Here is a 20747-nt window from a genome sequence, read left to right as displayed (position 1 = left end):
GGAAAGGTCTTGAATTCTAGTTTGTATCCCTGGGACACAATGTCCACTGCCCAGGGATCCTGGACATCCCGAACCCATGCCTGAGCAAAGAAAGTCTGCCCACCCACAATATCGGGTTCCGGATCGGGGGATAGTCCCTTCATGCTGACCGAGTCAATTGCGGGCTTCTTAGATTGCTTTCCCTTGTTCCAAGACTGGTTAGACCTCCAGGAAGGCTTGGACTGTTCCTGCTTTGTAGAGGGAGAGGAGGGCTAACCCTTGAAGTTTCGAAACGAAAATTACTCTGCCGTCCTTTCTACTTATTCCTCTTATCCTGAGGGAGGAAATGACCCTTTCCTCCCATGTCAGAAATAATTTCCACCAATCCGGCCCAAACAAGGTCTTACCCTTTGTAAGGAATCGCCAAAAGCTTAGACTTAGATACATTCGCAGACCAGGATTTTAACCGTAAGGCTCTGCGTACCAGTAAAGCAAACCCAGAAATCTTTGCTCCCAGCTTAATAACCTGTAGGGAAGCATCTGTAATAAAGGAACTGGCCAACTTAAGGGCCTTGATCCTATCCTGGATTTCTTCGAGGGGAGTGTCTGTCCAAATAGAATTCGGCAATGCATCAAACCAGTATGCCGCCGCACTAGTGACGGTAGCAATACACACCACAGATTGCCATTGTAAACCCTGGTGTACATACATCTTGAGCAACCAATCCAACTTCTTATCCATCGGATCTTTAAAGGAACAACTATCCTCTATGGGAATAGTGGTCCTCTTAGCTAAAGTGTAAAATGCCCCTTCCACCTTAGGGACAGTCTGCCAAGACTCCTTGATGGAGTCTGCTATAGGAAACATCTTAAATATAGGGGATGGAGAAAAAGAAAAATTTATGCTTACCTGAAAAAAGTATTTGACACGATGAGTCCACAGATCATCTTAATTACTAATTGTATTCAATACCCAAGCTAGAGTACACAGACGATACGGGAGGGACAAGACCGGGAACCTAAAAGGAAGGCACCCCTGCTTGAAGAACCTCTCTCCTAAAAGCGGCCGCATCAGAGTCAAATTTGTAGAACTTTGAAAAATTGTGGAGAGTATACCAAGTTGCAGCCTTGCAAATTTGTTCGACAGAAGCTTCATTTTTGAACGCCCATGAGGAAGAAACAGCCCTCGTGGAATGAGCCGCAACTGTCCCTGGAGGTTGCTGTCCAGCAGTCTCATATGCACAACATAGGATACTCTTCAGCCAAAAAGAAAGTAGCCGTAGCTTTCTGTCCCTTACGTTTTCCTGTGAAAACCACAAAGAAGAAGACTGACGAAAGTCCTTAGTCGCCTGCAGATAAAATTTAAAGCACTGACCACGTCCAAACTATGCAGAAGTCTTTCAGTCTGAGAAGGATTAGGACACAAGGCAGGAACAACAATCTCCTGATTAATGTGCCTGTCTGAAACAACCTTAGGAAGAAAACCTACAACCTACATTATTTGAATGGAAAATAAGATAAGATAAGGAGACTCATACTGTAATGCCGAGAGCTCTGACACTCTCCGAACAGAAGAAATAAGAAATCAAACTTCCAAAGATAACTTAATATCTAAGGAATGCATAGGCTCAAACGGAGCCCCTTGAAGAACTAAATTCAGACTCCATGGAGGAGTAACTGGTTTGAACACAGGCCTGATCCTGACCAAGGCCTGACAAAATGATTGTACATCTGGCAGACGTTTGTCTAACAAAATAGATAAAGACAGAGATTTGACCCTTTAGGGAACTTGACGATAAACCTTTCTCCAAACCCTCATGGAGAAAAGACAAAATTCTAGGAATCCTAACTATACTCCATGAGTTGCCCATGGATTCACACCAAGAGATATTTACGCCATATCTTATGATAAATTTTTCTAGTGACAGGCTTACGAGCCTGAATCATGGTCGCAATGACAGACTGAGAAAAAAAAACCTGCTTGGATAATATTAGGCGTTCAATCTCCAAGCAGTCAGTTTCAGAGAAACCAGATTTGGGTGGAGGGGCCCTTGAGTTAGGTCCTCCCTCAACGGAAGTCTCCAAGGTGGCAGAGATGACATGTCCACCAGATCTGCATACCAAATCCTGCGAGGCTAAGCCGGTGCTATGAAGCTCACTGATGCCCTCTCCTGCTTGATTCGAGCAATGACCCAAGGAAGAAAAGCAAAAACAGAGGAAAAAGCTGGAGAACACTTCCGGATGAAAGGTCTGTCTGCTCAGGAAACCCGTCTCCCAGATGTCCTGGGATGTGGATTGCCGACAGGCAGCAAGAATGAGCCTCCACCCACTAAATTATATTGAATACCTCTCATCGCTAAGGAACACCTCATTCCTCCCTGATTGATGTACGCCACTGACGTTATCTTGTTCGACTGGAACCTGATAAACTGGACCGAGGCTAACTGAGGCCAGGCTAGAAAAACATTGTAGGTCACTCAGCTCCAGAATGTTTATAGGAAGAGAAAAAAAAAAAAAAAAAAAAAAGACTTGCTGAGTCCAAACCCCTTGAGCCCTTAGGGAGCCCCAAACTGCTCCCCACTCTAGAAGGCTGGCGTCTGTCACAATCACCAAAGATGGTTTGCAAAAGCAGGTTCCCTGGGAGAGATGATCCAGAGACAATCCCATTGAAGAGAATCCTTTGTCTCCTGCTCCAGTACTACTCAAGGAAACAAATCTGTATAATCTCCGATTCATTGCCTGAGCATGCTTAACTGCAGAGGTCTGAAATGAAACCGAGCAAACAGGATGGTGTCCATTGCCACCACCATCAGCTCGATTACCTCCATGCACTGAGCCACTGAAGGCCGATGAGTTGACTGAATGACTAGACAAGTATAGATAATCTCTGATTTCCTGACATTGTCAGAAAATTCTTCATCGATATGGAATCTATTATGGTTCCCAAGTAAGTTACCCTTGCGCTTGGGACTAAGGAACTCATTTCCAAATTTACCTTCCACCTGTGAGATCACGGGAAGGATAACACCATGTCCGTGTGAAATCTTGCCAGCTGTAAGGATAGCGCCTGGACTAGAATGTCGTCCAGATAGGATGCCACTGCAATGCCCCGTAACCGAAGCACCATCAGCGCTCCCAGAGCCTTTGTGAAAACAGAGCTGAGGCAAGACCGAAAGGAAGAACTACGAACTGGAAGCGTTTGTCCAGAAAGGCAAACCTTAGAACTTGTGAATGGCACATGAAGGTATGTGTCCTTTAAGTCCTTTGGATCAAGGGAAGAATGGAACAAATAGATTCCATCTTGAAGGACGGTACACTAAGAAAATTTGTTTAGACTCTTGAGATCTAAAAAGTGGTCTGAAGGTTCCCTCTTTCTTGGGACCACAGACCGATTGATATAAAAAACCCAGACCCAGTACCTGTATTGGAACAGGAACAATCATTCCCAGGTCAGAGGTCTTTTACGCAGTGTAAGAACACCTCTCCTTGTCTAATCTGCAGATAATCTTGAAAACAAACTTGCCTCTGGGAGGAAAACTTTTGAACTCTAATTTGAATCCCTGGGACACTATTTTCTATTGCCCAGGGATTCTGAACATCTTGAATCAAAGCCTGAGCGAAGACTGAAAGTTTGCCCCCTACAAGATCGATCCCGGATCAGGGGAATGTGCTTCATGATGTCTTATTCAACAGCAGGCTATTTGGATTTATTTATTTTTTGTTGAAATTCTTTAAAATTTCAAAAGAGATTATTACCGTCAAGCCAGGTCCCAACAAGGTCTTCCCCTTGTAAGGAATCGCTAAAAGCTTAGACTTAGAGCATACATCCGTAGAACAAGGCTCTAACCAGAAGGCTCTGTGAGCTGGAACAGAGAAACCTGAAACCTATGCTCCCAGTTTGATAACTTGAAGGGAAGAATTTGAAATAAAGGAATTAACCAATTTGAAAGCCGTTATCCTATCCTGGAATTTATCCAGGAGAGTTTCTGACTTAATAGCATCAGACAACGCATCAAACCAATATGCCGTTGCACTAGTGACGGTAGTAAAGTGCACAGCTGGTTGCCATTCTAAGCCCTGGTGTACACCCCTTTTCTAATTTTCGTCCATAGGACCTTTGAAAAATCCAACTATCCTCTAAGGGTATAGTAGTTCTCTTAGCTAAGCTGTAAACTACTCCTTCCACCCTAGGGAATGTTTGCCCAGCCAAACCAATATGACGCCGCACTAGAAATGGTAGCAATGTACAAGCAGTTTGACATTGTAACTGGGTGTAGAGACATCACTTTGAGTAACCCCTCTAAATTCTCTATCCTGAGAGGGTATAGTAGTTCTAGAGGCAGAATCGTCCGGGGTAGCCCAAACCTCCTTAATTAACAAATGGAGGTTTTCCAGCTAAAAAAAAAAATATGAAAGAACCACCCCAGGATCAGATAAAGATGACATTCCATCTGATTCTGAGCATTCACCCCTAGATACTATCGAAGTAGCTTCCCCTTACAGAATATAAGGAAGAAACGTTCAGAATAGCACTACTGAATCAAATGATTGAAAATATGTCCTCTAGTACAGTTTTCTACCCTACCCGGGTGGAGTGAAAAAAGGAAGCGTAGAGCACTGCATGTGCGTTATAATTCAATGCTATACGAGAAATTGAAGCATACTTTGACATTTGTCAAACTCCTGAACAGCAAGAGTCTGAGAAGGAATAGGCTCAGCAAACAGTGACAACTTTTTAGTAATAATTAATACATGAAAAAAAGGTTAATGTCTCTTTAAAATGTAAACTTATTTTTGTTGAAAAGTGAAAATAAAACCGAACATAATCACTGTAGAACCTAGTTACACCTCAGCTAAACCTTGTTGAAGTGCCCATCTGCCTCTCTAAAACCCAAAACTATATTCTATTTGGGTGCATAACAGCAGTTAAACAAACTGCTTTAAATAAAGACAGGAACATATGTTCTACAACGAAATCCGGTCTGTGTTTAACAGTAACCCTTGTACCTTATGTAGTTGATTGTGAATACAAGTTAATGCTAGTAACTGTCTTTAGAGCAGATGTACAAATGAGCCTTAAAAAGGTTATTCAGGACCGCAACGCATGTAACCCTGCGTGGCCCCACAAACAAAACACAACCTCAGTGTCAAATAGTCTCCGATACCGGAGCAGCATTAGAGAAAAAGCACACAGTCCAAAAGAAACTGGCGCCACAAGAAGATCCGTACATCGTGGGCGTAACATGTAGCTCCCGGTCGCCATTACCATTAGATATAACAACTGCGCCACTGGGAGCTAAGCTAACTGAGCATCATAACCTGGGGGCAAATGTGGCTACAGCCTCCCTGTAGGTGGAAAACTTTTCATTATGATAGTAACTTAATATCTATGGAATGCATAGGTTCAAAAGGAACCCCTTGAACATTAAGAACTAAATTCAAACTCCAAGGAGGAGCAATTGGTCTAAATACAGGCCGGATTCTAGTCAGGGCCTGACAAAAAGATTGAACATCTGGAACATCTGCCAGACGCTTGTGTAGCAAAATAGACAAAGCAGAAATCTGTCCCTTTAAGGAACTTGCTGACAACCCTTTCTCCAATCCTTCTTGGAGAAAAGATAAAATCCTGGGAATCCTAACCCTACTCCATGAGTAACCCTTGCATTCGCACCAATAAAGATATTTACACCATATCTTATGGTAAATTTTCCTAGTAACAGGCTTGCGTGCCTGAATCAAGGTATCACTGACCGCATCAGAGAACCCCCGCTTAGATAAAATCAAGCGTTCAATCTCCAGAAGCTGCTCTTATAGTAAAATAATACACTTTGGCACCATTTGAAAATAAAAAACTCTTGATTGAAGAATCTTAACACCTCACTTTACCTCTTCCTATCACTAACGCAGGCAAAGAGAATGACTGGGTTGGGGGGAAGGGAGGAGCTATTTATGCATCTCTGCTGTGGAGCTCTTTGCCTCCTCCTGCTGACCAGGGGGGGGATATTCCATAAGGATGAAATCCGTGGACTCGTCATATCTTGTAAAAGAAATTAAGCGTTCAATCTCTGAACAGACCGCTTCAGAGAAAACTAGATTTTGGTGAAGGAAGAGCCCTCAAATTAGAAGGTCCTTCCTTAACGGAGGTCTCCAAGGTGGCAGTGACATGTCCATCAGATCTGCATACCAATTCCTGCGAGGCCAAGCAGGTGCAATGAGAATCACTGATGGCCTTTCCTACTTGCTTCGAGCAATAACCCGAAGAAAAGCAAATGGATGAAAGATATGCTAGACTGAAGGTCCAAAAAACTGCCAGAGCATCCATCAGTTCCGCCTAGGGGTCCCTGGACCTCTACCTGTATCACGGGAGCTTGGCATTCTGTCGATGCCAAGAGATCTAATTCCGGCTGACCACACTTGAGAATCAGGCTGGAAAACACTTCTGGATGGAGTTATGTCAGGCCGGAAGAGTGTTGAAGATCGCAATCAGTTCCAGGATGTCTATAGGAAGAACAGACTGAGCCGAAACTCCCTGAACCTTTAGGGAACCCCAGACTGCTCCCCACCCTAGAAGGTTGGAAACTGTTGTCCTTATGTGATGCATTGGATAATCAAAGTGCTCTTTCCTCTAAGTGTTCCCAGGAAAATATCAAGCAGTTACCTCATGTCTGCCTGAAAGCAAAGGCAGTTCACCGGGTTTGAGGGGTCCAATCCCCCACATGGACCAGTGAAGAGAAAGAAATTCCTGAATATATATTGCTCAGGTTTTCAGGGTTAGGGCAGCAATAATATATGGGAGAAGTGAGAATTATGTTCCACAAGTTCCCATTATTATTATCGGTTATTTGTAGAGCGCCAACAGATTCTGCAGCGCTAATTCTAAAGCCACCAATGCTCTAATGAAGAGACTGATATGGAATGCGGCTAAACCCCAGGACAAAGCAGCACAATCTTGCACTACTTTAAAAATAATAAACTCTTGATTGAAGAATCTATACTAACACCTCACTTTACCTCTTCCTATCACTAACGAAGGCAAAGAGAATAACTGGAGTGTGAGGGAAGGGAGGAGCTATTTAACAGCTCTGCTGTGGTGCTCTTTGCCGCCTCCTGCTGACCAGGAGATGAATATCCCATTAGTAATTAAGATGATCCGTGGACTCATCGTGTCCAAAAAAAAAAAAAAAAAAAAGATACAAACCTCAATGTACACATTTCTTAAGAATCTTTCTCCCAACTCATCTCCACATATTCCCTAAATCTCCTTCTACAATCTACCTATGACCAACATATATCAACGCCTACTGCAGCTACTATCTACTTTGCTCTTTTAGACTGTTTTCCACTTCCACCTTTTAAAGCTTTAAAGGAACACTGAAGTCAAAATCAAACTTTTATGATTCAAATAGAACACAATTTAAAACAAAGTTCCAATTCACTTCCACTATCTAAATATGCACAATCTTTTTACATGCACTCTGAGGCACCAATGTCAAGAATTCACAGAGCATCTTGTGATTGGGTGATGACTGTCACATGATGCAGTGGGAAACAAAATTGAATGAACTTTGAAAGGAAAAAAAAAAATTCTACTAATTTGACATTTAAATTACTTTTGCATTGTCTTTAAAGTGCAGTTGTGTATTATTCTATTCTACGTTTAATGGTGCTTTAACCCCTTAATGACCAATGACGGAAATACTCCATGAAAACATTGAGCAAAGTGAAGCTGCGTCCTTAAGGGCTCTTTGGGAGCTCACCTATTTATAGAAAGCTTACATCTACCCTTACTATAATTCCATCACCACCAATAAACCATCTTTATGTTGTTGCCACTACAGACCATCCTACCAGCTCAAACATGCAACCCTCATTCCTTTTGTATCACTCACCCCTAACCTGTAGATTGTAAGCACTTTTGAACAAGATCCTGCTCCTGTATCAAGTTACATTATTATATATATGTACTTTATGCCTCAATGATTATGTATTCTGTGCTGTGAAATAAAACAGCAGTTTAAAAAATAGATTATGCTTGGAAAATGTTTGCCTTTTTTTGCCAGTGCTATTCTGGAATTACATTTATGGTCTTACCTGATCCAAATTCCACCTGTGACTCTTGTCGAAACACCCCTTTTGTCAGAGAGAAGCCATTAACCACACCATCATGTGCAAACGCAGACGACCAGTACAGGGGAGCAATAATGGAAACAAGCACCCTCATCAGAGGACCTGCCATGCAAAGGGTTCAACAAAAACAAATGAAGAGTTACAATATGGGGAGAGAGAAAGAGGTGGGAGAGGAAAGAGCAGCAGTTATGAGCTGGCATGTTATGCAATGTCTGCATCTGACTCAAAGATGGCTCAAGAAAAATCAGTCTATTCAGCAGCAGACAGAAAGTTATCTATATTGTTTATTTTATTAGACAGTAAAGCCAAAATTAAAATTTTATGATTCAGCTGGAGCATGCAATTTAAACAAAAATGGCTGAATTTGCTTCCTTTGTTGAAGAGCATACCTACAAAACCTAAGGAACATGCACACGTCTTTTGCATTCTATAGCAATATTGTTACAAGCAATGTATAACCATATAGTGCTAAAGACATGTGCACACTCATAAGTCGGCGTAACTATGCTCTTCAAAAGAGGATGAAAAATAAAATTTGATAACTATAATAAATTGGAAAGTTTGTTAAAATTATATGTTCCATCTAAATCATGAATCTTTAATTTTGACTTTACTGTCCCTTTAAACAAAGAGTGAACGGCTTACAAAAAACCCTTGGTGCCAATTAAGATGCATATTTAGTTATCTCCACCCATACCCATGAATAAGTCGCTGTGATTCCCTTAGGACAGGAATCAGGGGCATTAACAGATGAACAGGCCTCACATACCCACAGTGTGCGGAATATTCTCAATAACGCTGGAGATGGTGGTGGTGCCGGAAAACGCATCTTCTGTTAGGTTGGCATTGAGTGAGGAGATTCCAAAGTCCTTGTCATTGATAATACCGATGAGACTGCCTCGAACACGGGAGGGACCCACTGTAAATAGAACAGTGATGTACATAATACGCAAAAATAAAGGGAAAGAGGGATGGTAAAGTGATGGCTAATTACTGTAAACGTAATATGGGAAAAGACAAAATGGTTAAAGTGAAGGTAAAGTTGCCTGGTTGTTGATCTAGAATAACTCTCTTTGTCCCAAATCAATGAGTAATTCATTTTTATTTATTTTTTTAAATATAAGTGTAAAGTTATAGCTGTAATTAATCAATTTTTGAAAGGCCGCAAATTCAGTTATAATTTTTTTTTCTGTGTTGATCACATTTTCTGAGGATCCAATTGCAAATCTGGCCGTTAGGCGGCCGTCACTATAACGTCATCAACGTCTTGTTGATGAGAGAGAGAGATTTTTCAGAAATGTTTACATTTTTTTTTCAATAATAAAAAAACAAAAAAAAAAAACTTACTGATTAGCTTATTGTAATATTAACTAATGCATTGATGTGTTTACAATGACCAAACTTTACCTTCACTTTAATGTAATTTTAGGGGGCAGAGTAGAGCGGCCAAACCATCTCTATTACAAAAAAAAATTGCTCTCATTCTGATTGTTCTGCCTAAAGACATCCTCCAAGGTTATCAAATATGGATTCATCCTTGGTGGTGGTCACAATATAATATAACTCATTAAGTCAATGTAAACTCTAGGAGATACCAACCTTGGCAAGGTCGCAGATGACACTTCTCTGTCTCCACATCATTTCCAACACAGACTTTACCACCATTTTGGGGGGGAGGATTAAAACAGGAACGTGAGCGCTGCCGAGTACCGTCTCCACAGGTGGTTGAACAGGAAGTCCAAACACCCCAGCTTGTCCAGGCTCCATCCACTAAGAAAAAAAGGCAATCCAAATTATTGATACATTAAAAAAAAAATAGTTATTTTAACCCATCAGCAGCCAAGGGGTGGTTTTTGACACAATATGGCACATAAAGCTAGTCTTTTGTATAGTTAATTGTCTAGTGGTCTTCTTTCAAAAGAATACATATAGGGTGTATGAAAATATTAATACAGTTTGTTTGTTTTTTTACGGGTAAACACAGGCACAGCTGTCTTTGCTTGTAAAAGTTCCTTGTTTCTTTACTAAAGCTCACATTCAAAGTCTAACACAGAAACACACTTATCATTTATTTTCTAAACTTCTTACAAGGTGGAAATGGAGAAAGACAGAAAATTTAGGATTACCTGATAAATTTATTTACAGATATGCTGAGTCCACGGCTTCATCAATTACTGATGGGAATATCACTCCTGGGCAGCAGGAGGAGGCAAAGAGCACCACAGTTAAACTGTTAAAGGGACACTGAACCCAAATGTTCTCTTTGGTGATTCAGATAGAGCATTCAATTTTAAAAACAACTTTCTAATTTACTCCCATCAATTTCTTCGTTCTCTTGCTTTCTTTATTTGAAAAAGGCAGCTAAGATATTTTTGGTTCAGAACCATGGAAAGCACTTTATTGGTAGGTGAATTTATCCACCAATCAGCAAGAACAGTGGTGGGTTCACCAAAAATGGGCTGGCATCTAAACTTACTTTCTTGCATTTTAAATAAAGATACCAAGAGAATGAAAATAATTTAATAGGAGTAAATTAGAAAGTTGCTTAAAATTGCATGCTCTGAATCATAAAAGAAAAAAATTTGGGTTCACAAACCACAGTCATTCGACCGAAGGTAATGGAGAAAAAGGAGCAACACAAAGGTTTAGAGGTGTCTGAGGTTTAGCCCAAAAAATAACTAACTTAAAATAAAGGGTGGGGCCGTGGACTCAGGATATCCGAAAATAAATCGGGTAAGCATAAAATTTATTATCTTTCCTAAGATATGGTGAGTCCACTGCGTCATTAATTACTGTTGGGAACCAACACCCAAGCTAGATTACACAGATGAATAGGGAGGGACAAGACAGGCAGACCTAAACAGAAGATACTATGTCCATAACCTCTAAGGGACATGTTGTATAAATGTTCAGAGAGATAAAGCCCCCACGTGGGAGGAGCTATTTAACAGCTCTGCTGTGGTGCTCTTTGCCGCCTCATGATGACCAGGAGGTGAATATCCCATTAGTAATTAAGATGATCCATGGACTCGTGTCATAAAAAAATAAATAAATTAACTCTTGATTGAAGAATCTAACACCTAACTTTACCACTTCCTTGCTCTAACGTAGGCAAAGAGAATGACTGGGGTGGGATAAAAGGGAGGTGATATTTAACAGCTTTGCTGTGGTGCTCTTTGCTGCCTCCTGCTGGGCAGGAGTGATATTCCCAACAGTAATTAATGATGATCCGTGGACTCATCGAGTCATTAGAAAGAAATGCAACTAACAGCTTATGGTAATGAAATGAGCAGATTATGTACTATGTAGAGGGACAGAGCATCGTACCCCCCATGCCCCTCTATCTGGCCCTAGGTTCTAATATAATCATACATCAAGGCTGGGGTGTGTCATGGGATTATGGATGGGTATAACAGGATAGCCACCCAAGCAAAATCCTCCACCTGGTTGCAAACCTGCACCAATGCAGTTCATTACCTGGGCAGAGCGGTAGTTTACATGCCCTCATTTCCACATCACGACCCACACATGGCCGGCCTCCGTTAGCTGGAGGGGGGTTGTTGCAATGTCTGACCCTCTCTTGTACTCCCTGTCCACATGTTCTAGTGCATGACCCCCACTCCTGCCACTCCGAGAATCCTCCATGAACTGAGGGGAACAGAACAAAATATGTTCACACATTTACTGCAGACAAGTGCCAGGACACACCATGAAGTCCTTTGGCTTTTAATATAAAGATTTGTAGGTGCTCCTTTCCCATTTAAAATAGTTAAGACTTACCAAAAACACGTAGCTCAATGCCCCGTCGCGCCATCCCTGCCGAGTTGGAGGCTGTGCAGAGATAATACCCAGAGTCCTGCAGGAGAGACTGAGCAATTCTCAGGGATCCATCTGCTAGGAACTCCATCCTGAAAACAGAGTCAGAAAGGTTTTGTGAGTATCTTCTGTATTAGCTGGTCCGAGTTGGATAACTGATTTCAAAAGCTATCAATACCTGGAAATCTCCACTGACAGCTGGTTACCGTCCTTCCTCCAAGTAACGTCAGGTGGTGGGATCCCCTCGGTCTTACAAGGCAAAACAGCAGTCAGGTTAGCTGCTGTGCTCACCACAGAGGGCCCAGGCTGGATTACAGGAGCAACTAAAGCACAAAATCATTACATGTGAATTGGGAACACACATATAGTAACTAAAAAAAAAAAACAACAACAGCTATTGGAATACGGACATACAATCCTGTAATTCTTGCTTATATACACACACACACATTTGTGTGTTAAAACACACGTTTATTTAAAACTTAAAAAAAAAACAAAAAACATACAAATATATATGTATATTTGTACGTATATACGTGTGTGTCATACACACACATAATATAAAAGTTAAAGGGACACAAGTTTAAAAAGAAAATGCAGAAAAACATTTAGCTCCCAGTAGCACATTGCTGCTGCTAAGCATGCATACAAATGCTTATACAAAGTAAATCACTTTTATATTGATACAATTCTGTATCATGGGCCCAGGTTGGCTGACTCACGTTGTATCTCAACAATGAAGTGCAGAACGGCTCTGCCAGCAGGATTGGTGGCTACACATCTGTACTCTCCGCTGTCTGACACACGGAGGCTGTGCATCTGCACATAGCGACCTTTCGACAAAACCTGGATTCGACCATCTGACTACAAGGAAACAAGCACTATATTTAGTACTCATGTTTTAAACGGTTTGTTACAGTGAATAAAATAAATAAATAAAAGAAACCAAAAAAAAGCAGTCATAACACCACACACATTACCTCCTCCAGGGCAGTTTGTCCCCCCCTCCCCAATTCCAACATATATACAGGCAACCGTATGCGTTAAGAAAGATGCTCTGGGGTAAAATGTTTAGTATCAGTATCATGCCAGTAGCTGTTGAATTAGAGGTTAATATCAGTTTTAAAACTAGAATTCCAGTACCCTTCTTCACAATACTTTTATTCTGGGATGTGACGGACAGGTTCACCAATGCAGGTAACATTGCACTATCCTCCTGGGCTTTACATATTCCCTGTTAATATAGACGCCAGCTCAACAATTCAGGACCAAGAAAAATAAAAGGTTTACAAAGACGTGTAAAGAAAGCCAGAATTCAATATTCTACAGTACCCAATATGTCGCCTAAATAAACTGGATATCTAATAAATGGGCACTGTAAACACCACAAGCATTAAAGCATAAAAGTTGCTTTATGAACAGAGGGGTACTCTTCCCTGCAAGCAAGGATTGGGGTTTAGCTGTGTCCATGTCAATCTCTTCAGTAAGAGTAGTGTCTTAAGCAGTTAAAAGGCGGCGAGGTAGCCCTTGCTTTTATTTTAACACTTTGCTTCCCCTTTGAAAAATGCCAGAGTTGGTTACTCTTTTTCCTACAGGTCCATGACAGGGAGTAAAGTACCTGCCACACCTAAGGAGCAGCATCTGTCCTGCAGGATCTAAGGTAAGTGCCTTCGCCTTCTAAGTACTGAAGGACAGCAGCACAAGTTATCCTTTTCTAGTTAAGGATACATTTTTTGGGGACAGATATACATTATGTTAACTTAACACTTTGTGCAGAGATGTTGCGTTTGCGTTTTTTATTTACGAGATGATAGATAGAGAGAGAGAGATAGCGAGAGCGAGAGAGAGATAGCGAGAGAGAGCGAGAGCGAGAGAGAGATAGCGAGAGCGAGAGAGAGATAGCGAGAGAAAGCGAGCGAGAGAGATAGCGAGAGAGCGAGAGAGAGAAAATAAATTGATATATAAAGGTTGTAAATTCTGAGTCTCAATGTAGAGTCCAATGTTGTGTAATGTTAATGATATCAAATGGCAAACAACCACAGCTGCTCTCCTCAGACATGTCCGGATAGAACTATAAAAAGAACAGAAGAGCATTTCATGTGTATATCAGCATATCCACAAATGAGCATACAGGTATTCAAGCCAAATGGATACTCACATTTGATATTAGTATGTACTAGTAGGAGCAGGCTGGTAACGTGTACCAGCTAACCCTCTCTTGGTTCCCACAAGGAAAATCAATGCAAGTCAACCCACTACAGAAGTAGGTGACTCCGAATGTTCAGGTGCAGTCCAGTGACGACCAATGGTAAACAGGTGCTACCACTCAGCTTGTTACAATAAAAGATGTATTAAAAATATATAATAAACATACAAGCAGTGGATAGAGGTCAAATCTGTAATGAACCCTATCAATGCAACGCGTTTCTCAGTCACAAACGGCTCTTTCATCAGACATAGCACCTGTACAAGCAATTTATTTAAAGACCAAGAAAACCAATCAGCAGTAAAATGACACCCCTAATGGGTATGTGAACACACCAGAATCATTGATAGGATCATAAATTTGGCTGGGGAACCCACCACCGTTACTTCTCTGCAAACCTCCTGTGACGAAAGGCAAAGAAAGACTGGGGGAAGAGGGAAATGGGGGAGGTATTTAAGCCTTTGGCTGGGGCGTCTGCCTCCTCCTGGTGGCCAGGTTCTGTATTCCCAAAAGGAATGAAGCCGTGGACTCTCCCCATATTAAGGAAATAGTGCTGCCCTCTAGAGATTTTGCAAATGGATAACTTTCTTGCAAAACCACTGCCAGACATATGCACACTCCTGAGCCTACCTCCCTGCTTTTCAACAAAATAAATTAGATAACAGAAGTGGTTATTGCTGCTCTATGTGAATCATGAAAGAAAAAATTGGGGTTTTATGTCCCTTTACGTAATTGGCAGTGGATACAGAGGAAATGTAGGCATTTAGATATGCAAGGATCCTGCGTGCTAAGCCGTCTGGACAATAGAAAATTCTGTCCATCTTATTGGTATATAAGACATGAGACAGTAAGTACATAGCACTGAAAATTGTATTTTTTTCCCCATTGCTACCAAATTGGCTTGGGTCAACCGTGCAACATTAAACAAAGTGATTGTTTTATCAGAGCAGGGTTTATTTATATCCCTAAATAGCCACAGCAAATGAGATAGCTAAACATACTCAAGAAGCTTATTAAGGGGTGGTAGCAATAACCACCCACTTGTAATGACCGATTAATTATTGTGCACCGTGTGCGATAATTTAGCGCTCTACTTGTAATCTAGCCATTACTGTGTACTGAAAAACATAATTTATGCTTACCTGATAAATTTATTTCTCTTGTAGTGTAGTCAGTCCACGGGTCATCCATTACTTATGGAATATATATCTTCCTAACAGGAAGCTGCAAGAGGATCACCCAAGCAGAGCTGCTATATAGCTCCTCCCCTCACATGTCATATTCAGTCATTCGACCAAAACCAGACGAGAAAGGAGAAACCATAGGGTGCAGTGGTGACTGGAGTTTAATTAAAATTTAGGTCTGCCTTAAAGACAGGGCGGGCCGTGGACTGACTACACTACAAGAGAAATAAATTTATCAGGTAAGCATAAATTATGTTTTCTCTTGTTAAGTGTAGTCAGTCCACGGGTCATCCATTACTTATGGAATACCAATACCAAAGCTAAAGTACACAGATGAAGGGAGGGACAAGGTAGGAACATTAAACAGAAGGAACCACTGCCTGAAGTACCTTTCTCCCAAAAATAGCCTCCGAAGAAGCAAAAGTGTCAAATTTGTAAAATTTTGAAAAAGTGTGAAGTGAAGACCAAGTTGCAGCCTTGCAAATCTGTTCAGAGGCCTCATTTTTAAAAGCCCAGGTGGAAGCCACAGCTCTAGTAGAATGAGCTGTAATCCTTTCAGGAGGCTGCTGTCCAGCAGTCTCATAGGCTAAACGTATTATGCTACGAAGCCAAAAAGAGAGAGAGGTAGCCGAAGCCTTTTGACCTCTTCTCTGTCCAGAGTAAACGACAAACAGGGAAGAAGTTTGACGAAAATCTTTAGTTGCCTGGAAATAGAACTTCAGGGCACGGACTACGTCCAGATTATGCAAAAGTCGTTCCTTCTTTGAAGAAGGGTTAGGACAGTCTCTTGATTGATATTCCTGTTAGTAACTAACTTAGGTAAGAACCCAGGTTTAGTACGCAGAACTACCTTGTCTGAATGAAAAATCAGATAAGGAGAATCACAATGTAAGGCAGAAAACTCAGAGACTCTTCGAGCCGAGGAAATAGCCATCAAAAACAGAACCTTCCAGGATAACAGCTTGATATCAATGGAATGAAGGGGTTCAAATGGAACGCCTTGAAGAACGTTAAGAACTAAGTTTAAGCTCCACGGCGGAGCAACAGTCTTAAACACAGGCTTAATCCTAGCTAAAGCCTGACAAAAAGCCTGAACGTCTGGAACTTCAGCCAGACGTTTGTGTAGAAGAATAGACAGAGCAGAAATCTGTCCCTTTAACGAACTAGCAGATAAGCCCTTTTCTAAACCGTTTTGTAGAAAGGACAATATCCTAGGAATCCTAACCTTACTCCATGAGTAACTCTTGGATTCGCACCAATATAAATATTTACGCCATATCTTATGGTAAATTTTTCTGGTAACAGGCTTCCTAGCCTGTATTAAGGTATCAATAACCGACTCCGAGAAGCCACGCTTTGATAGAATCAAGCGTTCAATCTCCATGCAGTCAGCCTCAGAGAAATTAGATTTGGATGGTTGAAAGGACCCTGAATTAGAAGGTCCTGTCTCAGAGGCAGAGACCACGGTGGACAGGACGACATGTCCACTAGGTCTGCATACCAGGTCCTGCGTGGCCACGCAGGCGCTATCAGAATCACCGAAGCTCTCTCCTGTTTGATCTTGGCAATCAAACGAGGAAGCATCGGAAATGGTGGAAACACATAAGCCATGTTGAAGACCCAAGGGGCTGTCAGAGCATCTATCAGCACCGCTCCCGGGTCCCTGGACCTGGATCCGTAACAAGGAAGCTTGGCGTTCTGGCGAGACGCCATGAGATCCAGATCTGGTTTGCCCCAACGATGAATCAGTTGAGCAAAGACCTCCGGATGTAGTTCCCACTCCCCCGGATGAAAAGTCTGGCGACTCCCAGTTCTCCACGCCTGGGATGTAAATCGCTGACAGGTGGCAAGAGTGAGACTCTGCCCAGCGAATTATCTTTGAGACTTCCAACATCGCTAGGGAACTTCTGGTTCCCCCTTGATGGTTGATGTAAGCCAGTCGTGATGTTGTCCGACTGAAATCTGATGAACCTCAGAGTTGCTAACTGAGGCCAAGCTAGGAGAGCATTGAATATTGCTCTTAATTCCAGAATATTTATTGGGAGGAGTTTCTCCTCCTGAGTCCATAGTCCCTGAGCCTTCAGGGAGTTCCAGACAGCGCCCCAGCCTAGAAGGCTGGCGTCTGTTACAATCGTCCAATCTGGCCTGCGAAAGGTCATCCCCTTGGACAGATGTGGCCGAGAAGCCACCATAGAAGAGAATCTCTGGTCTCTTGATCCAGATTTAGTAGGGGGGGCAAATCTGAGTAATGCCCGTTCCACTGACTTAGCATGCACAATTGCAGCGGTCTGAGATGCAGGAGCGCAAATGGTACTATGTCCATTGCCGCTACCATTAAGCCGATTACTTCCATGCACTGAGCTACTGACGGGTGTGAAATGGAATGAAGGACACGGCAAGCATTTAGAAGCTTTGATAACCTGGCCTTTGTCAGGTAAATTTTCATCTCTACAGAATCTATAAGAGTCCCTAGAAAGGGAACCCTTGAAAGTGGTAATAGAGAACTCTTTTCCACGTTCACCTTCCACCCATGCGACCTCAGAAATGCCAGAACTATCTCTGTATGAGACTCGGCAGTTTGAAAACTTGACGCTTGTATCAGAATGTCGTCTAGGTACGGAGTCACCGCTATGCCTCGCGGTCTTAGTACCGCCAGAAGTGAGCCCAGAACTTTTGTAAAGATTCTTGGAGCCGTAGCTAATCCGAAGGGAAGAGCTACAAACTGGTAATGCCTGTCTAGGAAAGCAAATCTTAGGTACCGATAATGATCCTTGTGAATCGGTATGTGAAGGTAGGCATCCTTTAAGTCCACTGTGGTCATGTATTGACCCTCTTGGATCATGGGAAGGATGGTACGAATAGTTTCCATTTTGAATGATGGAACTCTTAGGAATTTGTTTAGGATTTTTAAGTCCAAGATTGGTCTGAAGGTTCCCTCTTTCTTGGGAACCACAAATAGATTTGAATAGAATCCTTGCCCGTGTTCCGTCCGCGGAACTGGGTGGATCACCCCCATTAGTAAGAGGTCTTGTACACAGCGTAGAAACGCCTCTTTCTTTATTTGGTTTGCTGATAACCTTGAAAGATGAAATCTCCCTCGTGGAGGAGAAGTTTTGAAGTCCAGTAGATATCCCTGAGATATTATCTCCAACGCCCAGGGATCCTGGACATCTCTTGCCCAAGCCTGGGCGAAGAGAGAAAGTCTGCCCCCCACTAGATCCGTTTCCGGATAGGGGGCCCGCACTTCATGCTGTCTTAGGGGCAGCAGCAGGTTTCTTGGCCTGCTTGCCCTTGTTCCAGGACTGGTTAACTTTCCAGCCCTGCCTGTAACGAGCAACAGCTCCTTCCTGTTTTGGAGCGGAGGAAGTTGATGCTGCTCCTGCCTTGAAGTTACGAAAGGCACGAAAATTAGACTGTTTGGCCTTTGATTTGGCCCTGTCCTGAGGTAGAGCATGGCCCTTACCTCCCGTAATGTCAGCTATAATCTCTTTCAAGCCAGGCCCGAATAAGGTCTGCCCTTTGAAAGGAATATTAAGCAATTTTGATTTAGAAGTCACGTCAGCTGACCAGGATTTAAGCCATAGCGCTCTGCGCGCTTGGATGGCGAATCCGGAGTTCTTAGCCGTAAGTTTGGTTAAATGTACAACGGCATCAGAAACAAATGCGTTAGCTAGCTTAAGTGCTTTAAGCTTGTTCATAATTTCATCCAATGGAGCAGTGCGAATGGCCTCTTCCAGAGACTCAAACCAGAATGCCGCCGCAGCAGTGACAGGCGCAATGCATGCAAGGGGCTGTAAGATAAAACCTTGTTGAACAAACATCTTCTTAAGGTAACCCTCTAATTTCTTATCCATTGGATCTGAAAAAGGACAACTATCCTCCACCGGGAGAGTGGTACGCTTAGCTAAAGTAGAAACTGCTCCCTCCACCTTAGGGACCGTCTGCCATAAGTCTCGTGTGGTGGCGTCTATAGGAAACATTTTCCTAAATATGGGAGGAGGGGAAAAAGGCACACCAGGTCTATCCCACTCCTTGCTAATAATCTCTGTAAGCCTTTTAGGTATAGGAAACACGTCAGTACACACCGGTACCGCATAGTATCTATCCAACCTACATAATTTTTCTGGAATTGCAACCGTGTTACAATCATTCAGAGCCGCTAATACCTCCCCTAGCAATATACAGAGGTTCTCAAGCTTAAATTTAAAATTAGAAATCTCTGAATCCAGTCTCCCTGGATCAGATCCTTCACCCACAGAATGAAGCTCTCCGTCTTCACGTTCTGCAAACTGTGACGCAGTATCCGACATGGCTCTCACCTCATCCGCGCGCTCTGTCCTTAACCCAGAGCTATCGCGCTTGCCTCTTAATTCTGGCAATTTAGATAATACTTCTGTCATAACAGTAGCCATGTCTTGCAAAGTGATTTGTAAGGGCCTCCCTGATGTACTTGGCGCCACGAAATCACGCACCTCCTGAGCGGGAGGCGAAGGTACTGACACGTGAGGAGAGTTAGTCGGCATAACTTCCCCCTCGTTGTCTGGTGATAATTTCTTTGCATGTAAAGATTGACTTTTATTTAAAGTAACATCAATGCAATTAGTACACAAATTTCTATTGGGCTCCACATTGGCCTTTAAACATAGTGAACAAAGATTCATCTGAGTCAGACATGTTTAAACAGACTAGCAATGAGACTAGCAAGCTTGGAAATACTTTTCTAAATAAATTTACAAGCAATATAAAAAACGCTACTGTGCCTTTAAGAAGCACAAAAAGCTGTCACAGTTGAAACAACAATGAACCAAAATAGTTATAGCAACCAATTTTTCACAGTAAATGTTTTAAGTTAGCAAAGGATTGCACCCACCAGCAAATGGATGATTAACCCCTTAATACCCAAAAACGGATAACAATTTACTAATTAACGTTTTTCTCAGTCAAAACACACTGTCACAGGTCTGCTGTGACTGATTACCTCCCTCAAAATGAATTTTGAAGACCCCTGAGCTCTCTAGAGACGATCTGGATCATGGAGGATGAAGTAGATTTTGACTGAATTTTTACTGCGCAAAAAAGCGCTAAAATAGGCCCCTCCCACTCATATTACAACAGTGGGGAAGCTCAGATAACTGTTTCTATGCAGAAAACAAAGATGGCCATGTGGCAAAAATCATGCCCCAATAAGTTTTATCACCAAGTACCTCACAAAAAACGATTAACATGCCAGTAAACGTTTTAAACATACATTTTAAAAGTTATGAAGTGTTATTAATAAGCCTGCTACCAGTCGCTTTCACTGCAGTTAAGGCTCATACATTATTTCAGTATTAACAGTATTTTCAGAGTCAATTCCATTCCTTAGAAAAATACATTCAGTGTACACACACACTCATCAGCCTAATACCAGTCGCTATCACTGCATTTAAGGCTGA

The 20747-nt window shown here is 42.1% G+C and overlaps 1 protein-coding gene across 1 annotated transcript in view; it reads right to left on the bottom strand.

The window, feature by feature from the left end:
- Positions 1-20747, bottom strand: part of HMCN2 (hemicentin 2) — a 542629-nt gene that overhangs the window by 71788 nt on the left and 450094 nt on the right. Inside the window, exons 74-80 of the mRNA XM_053695481.1 lie at positions 12645-12786; positions 12101-12245; positions 11887-12014; positions 11584-11754; positions 9706-9876; positions 8876-9025; positions 8071-8208 (exon numbers count right to left, since the gene is read on the bottom strand). Coding sequence (XP_053551456.1) covers positions 8071-8208; positions 8876-9025; positions 9706-9876; positions 11584-11754; positions 11887-12014; positions 12101-12245; positions 12645-12786 — 1045 coding nt within the window. The remainder of the gene's footprint in view (positions 1-8070; positions 8209-8875; positions 9026-9705; positions 9877-11583; positions 11755-11886; positions 12015-12100; positions 12246-12644; positions 12787-20747) is intronic.

This window comes from Bombina bombina, chromosome 12 (genome assembly GCF_027579735.1).
Source record: "Bombina bombina isolate aBomBom1 chromosome 12, aBomBom1.pri, whole genome shotgun sequence".
Lineage (NCBI taxonomy): Eukaryota > Metazoa > Chordata > Amphibia > Anura > Bombinatoridae > Bombina > Bombina bombina.
Note: the sequence above shows the minus strand (reverse complement) of the source record. Positions and strands in the feature narration are given on the sequence as shown.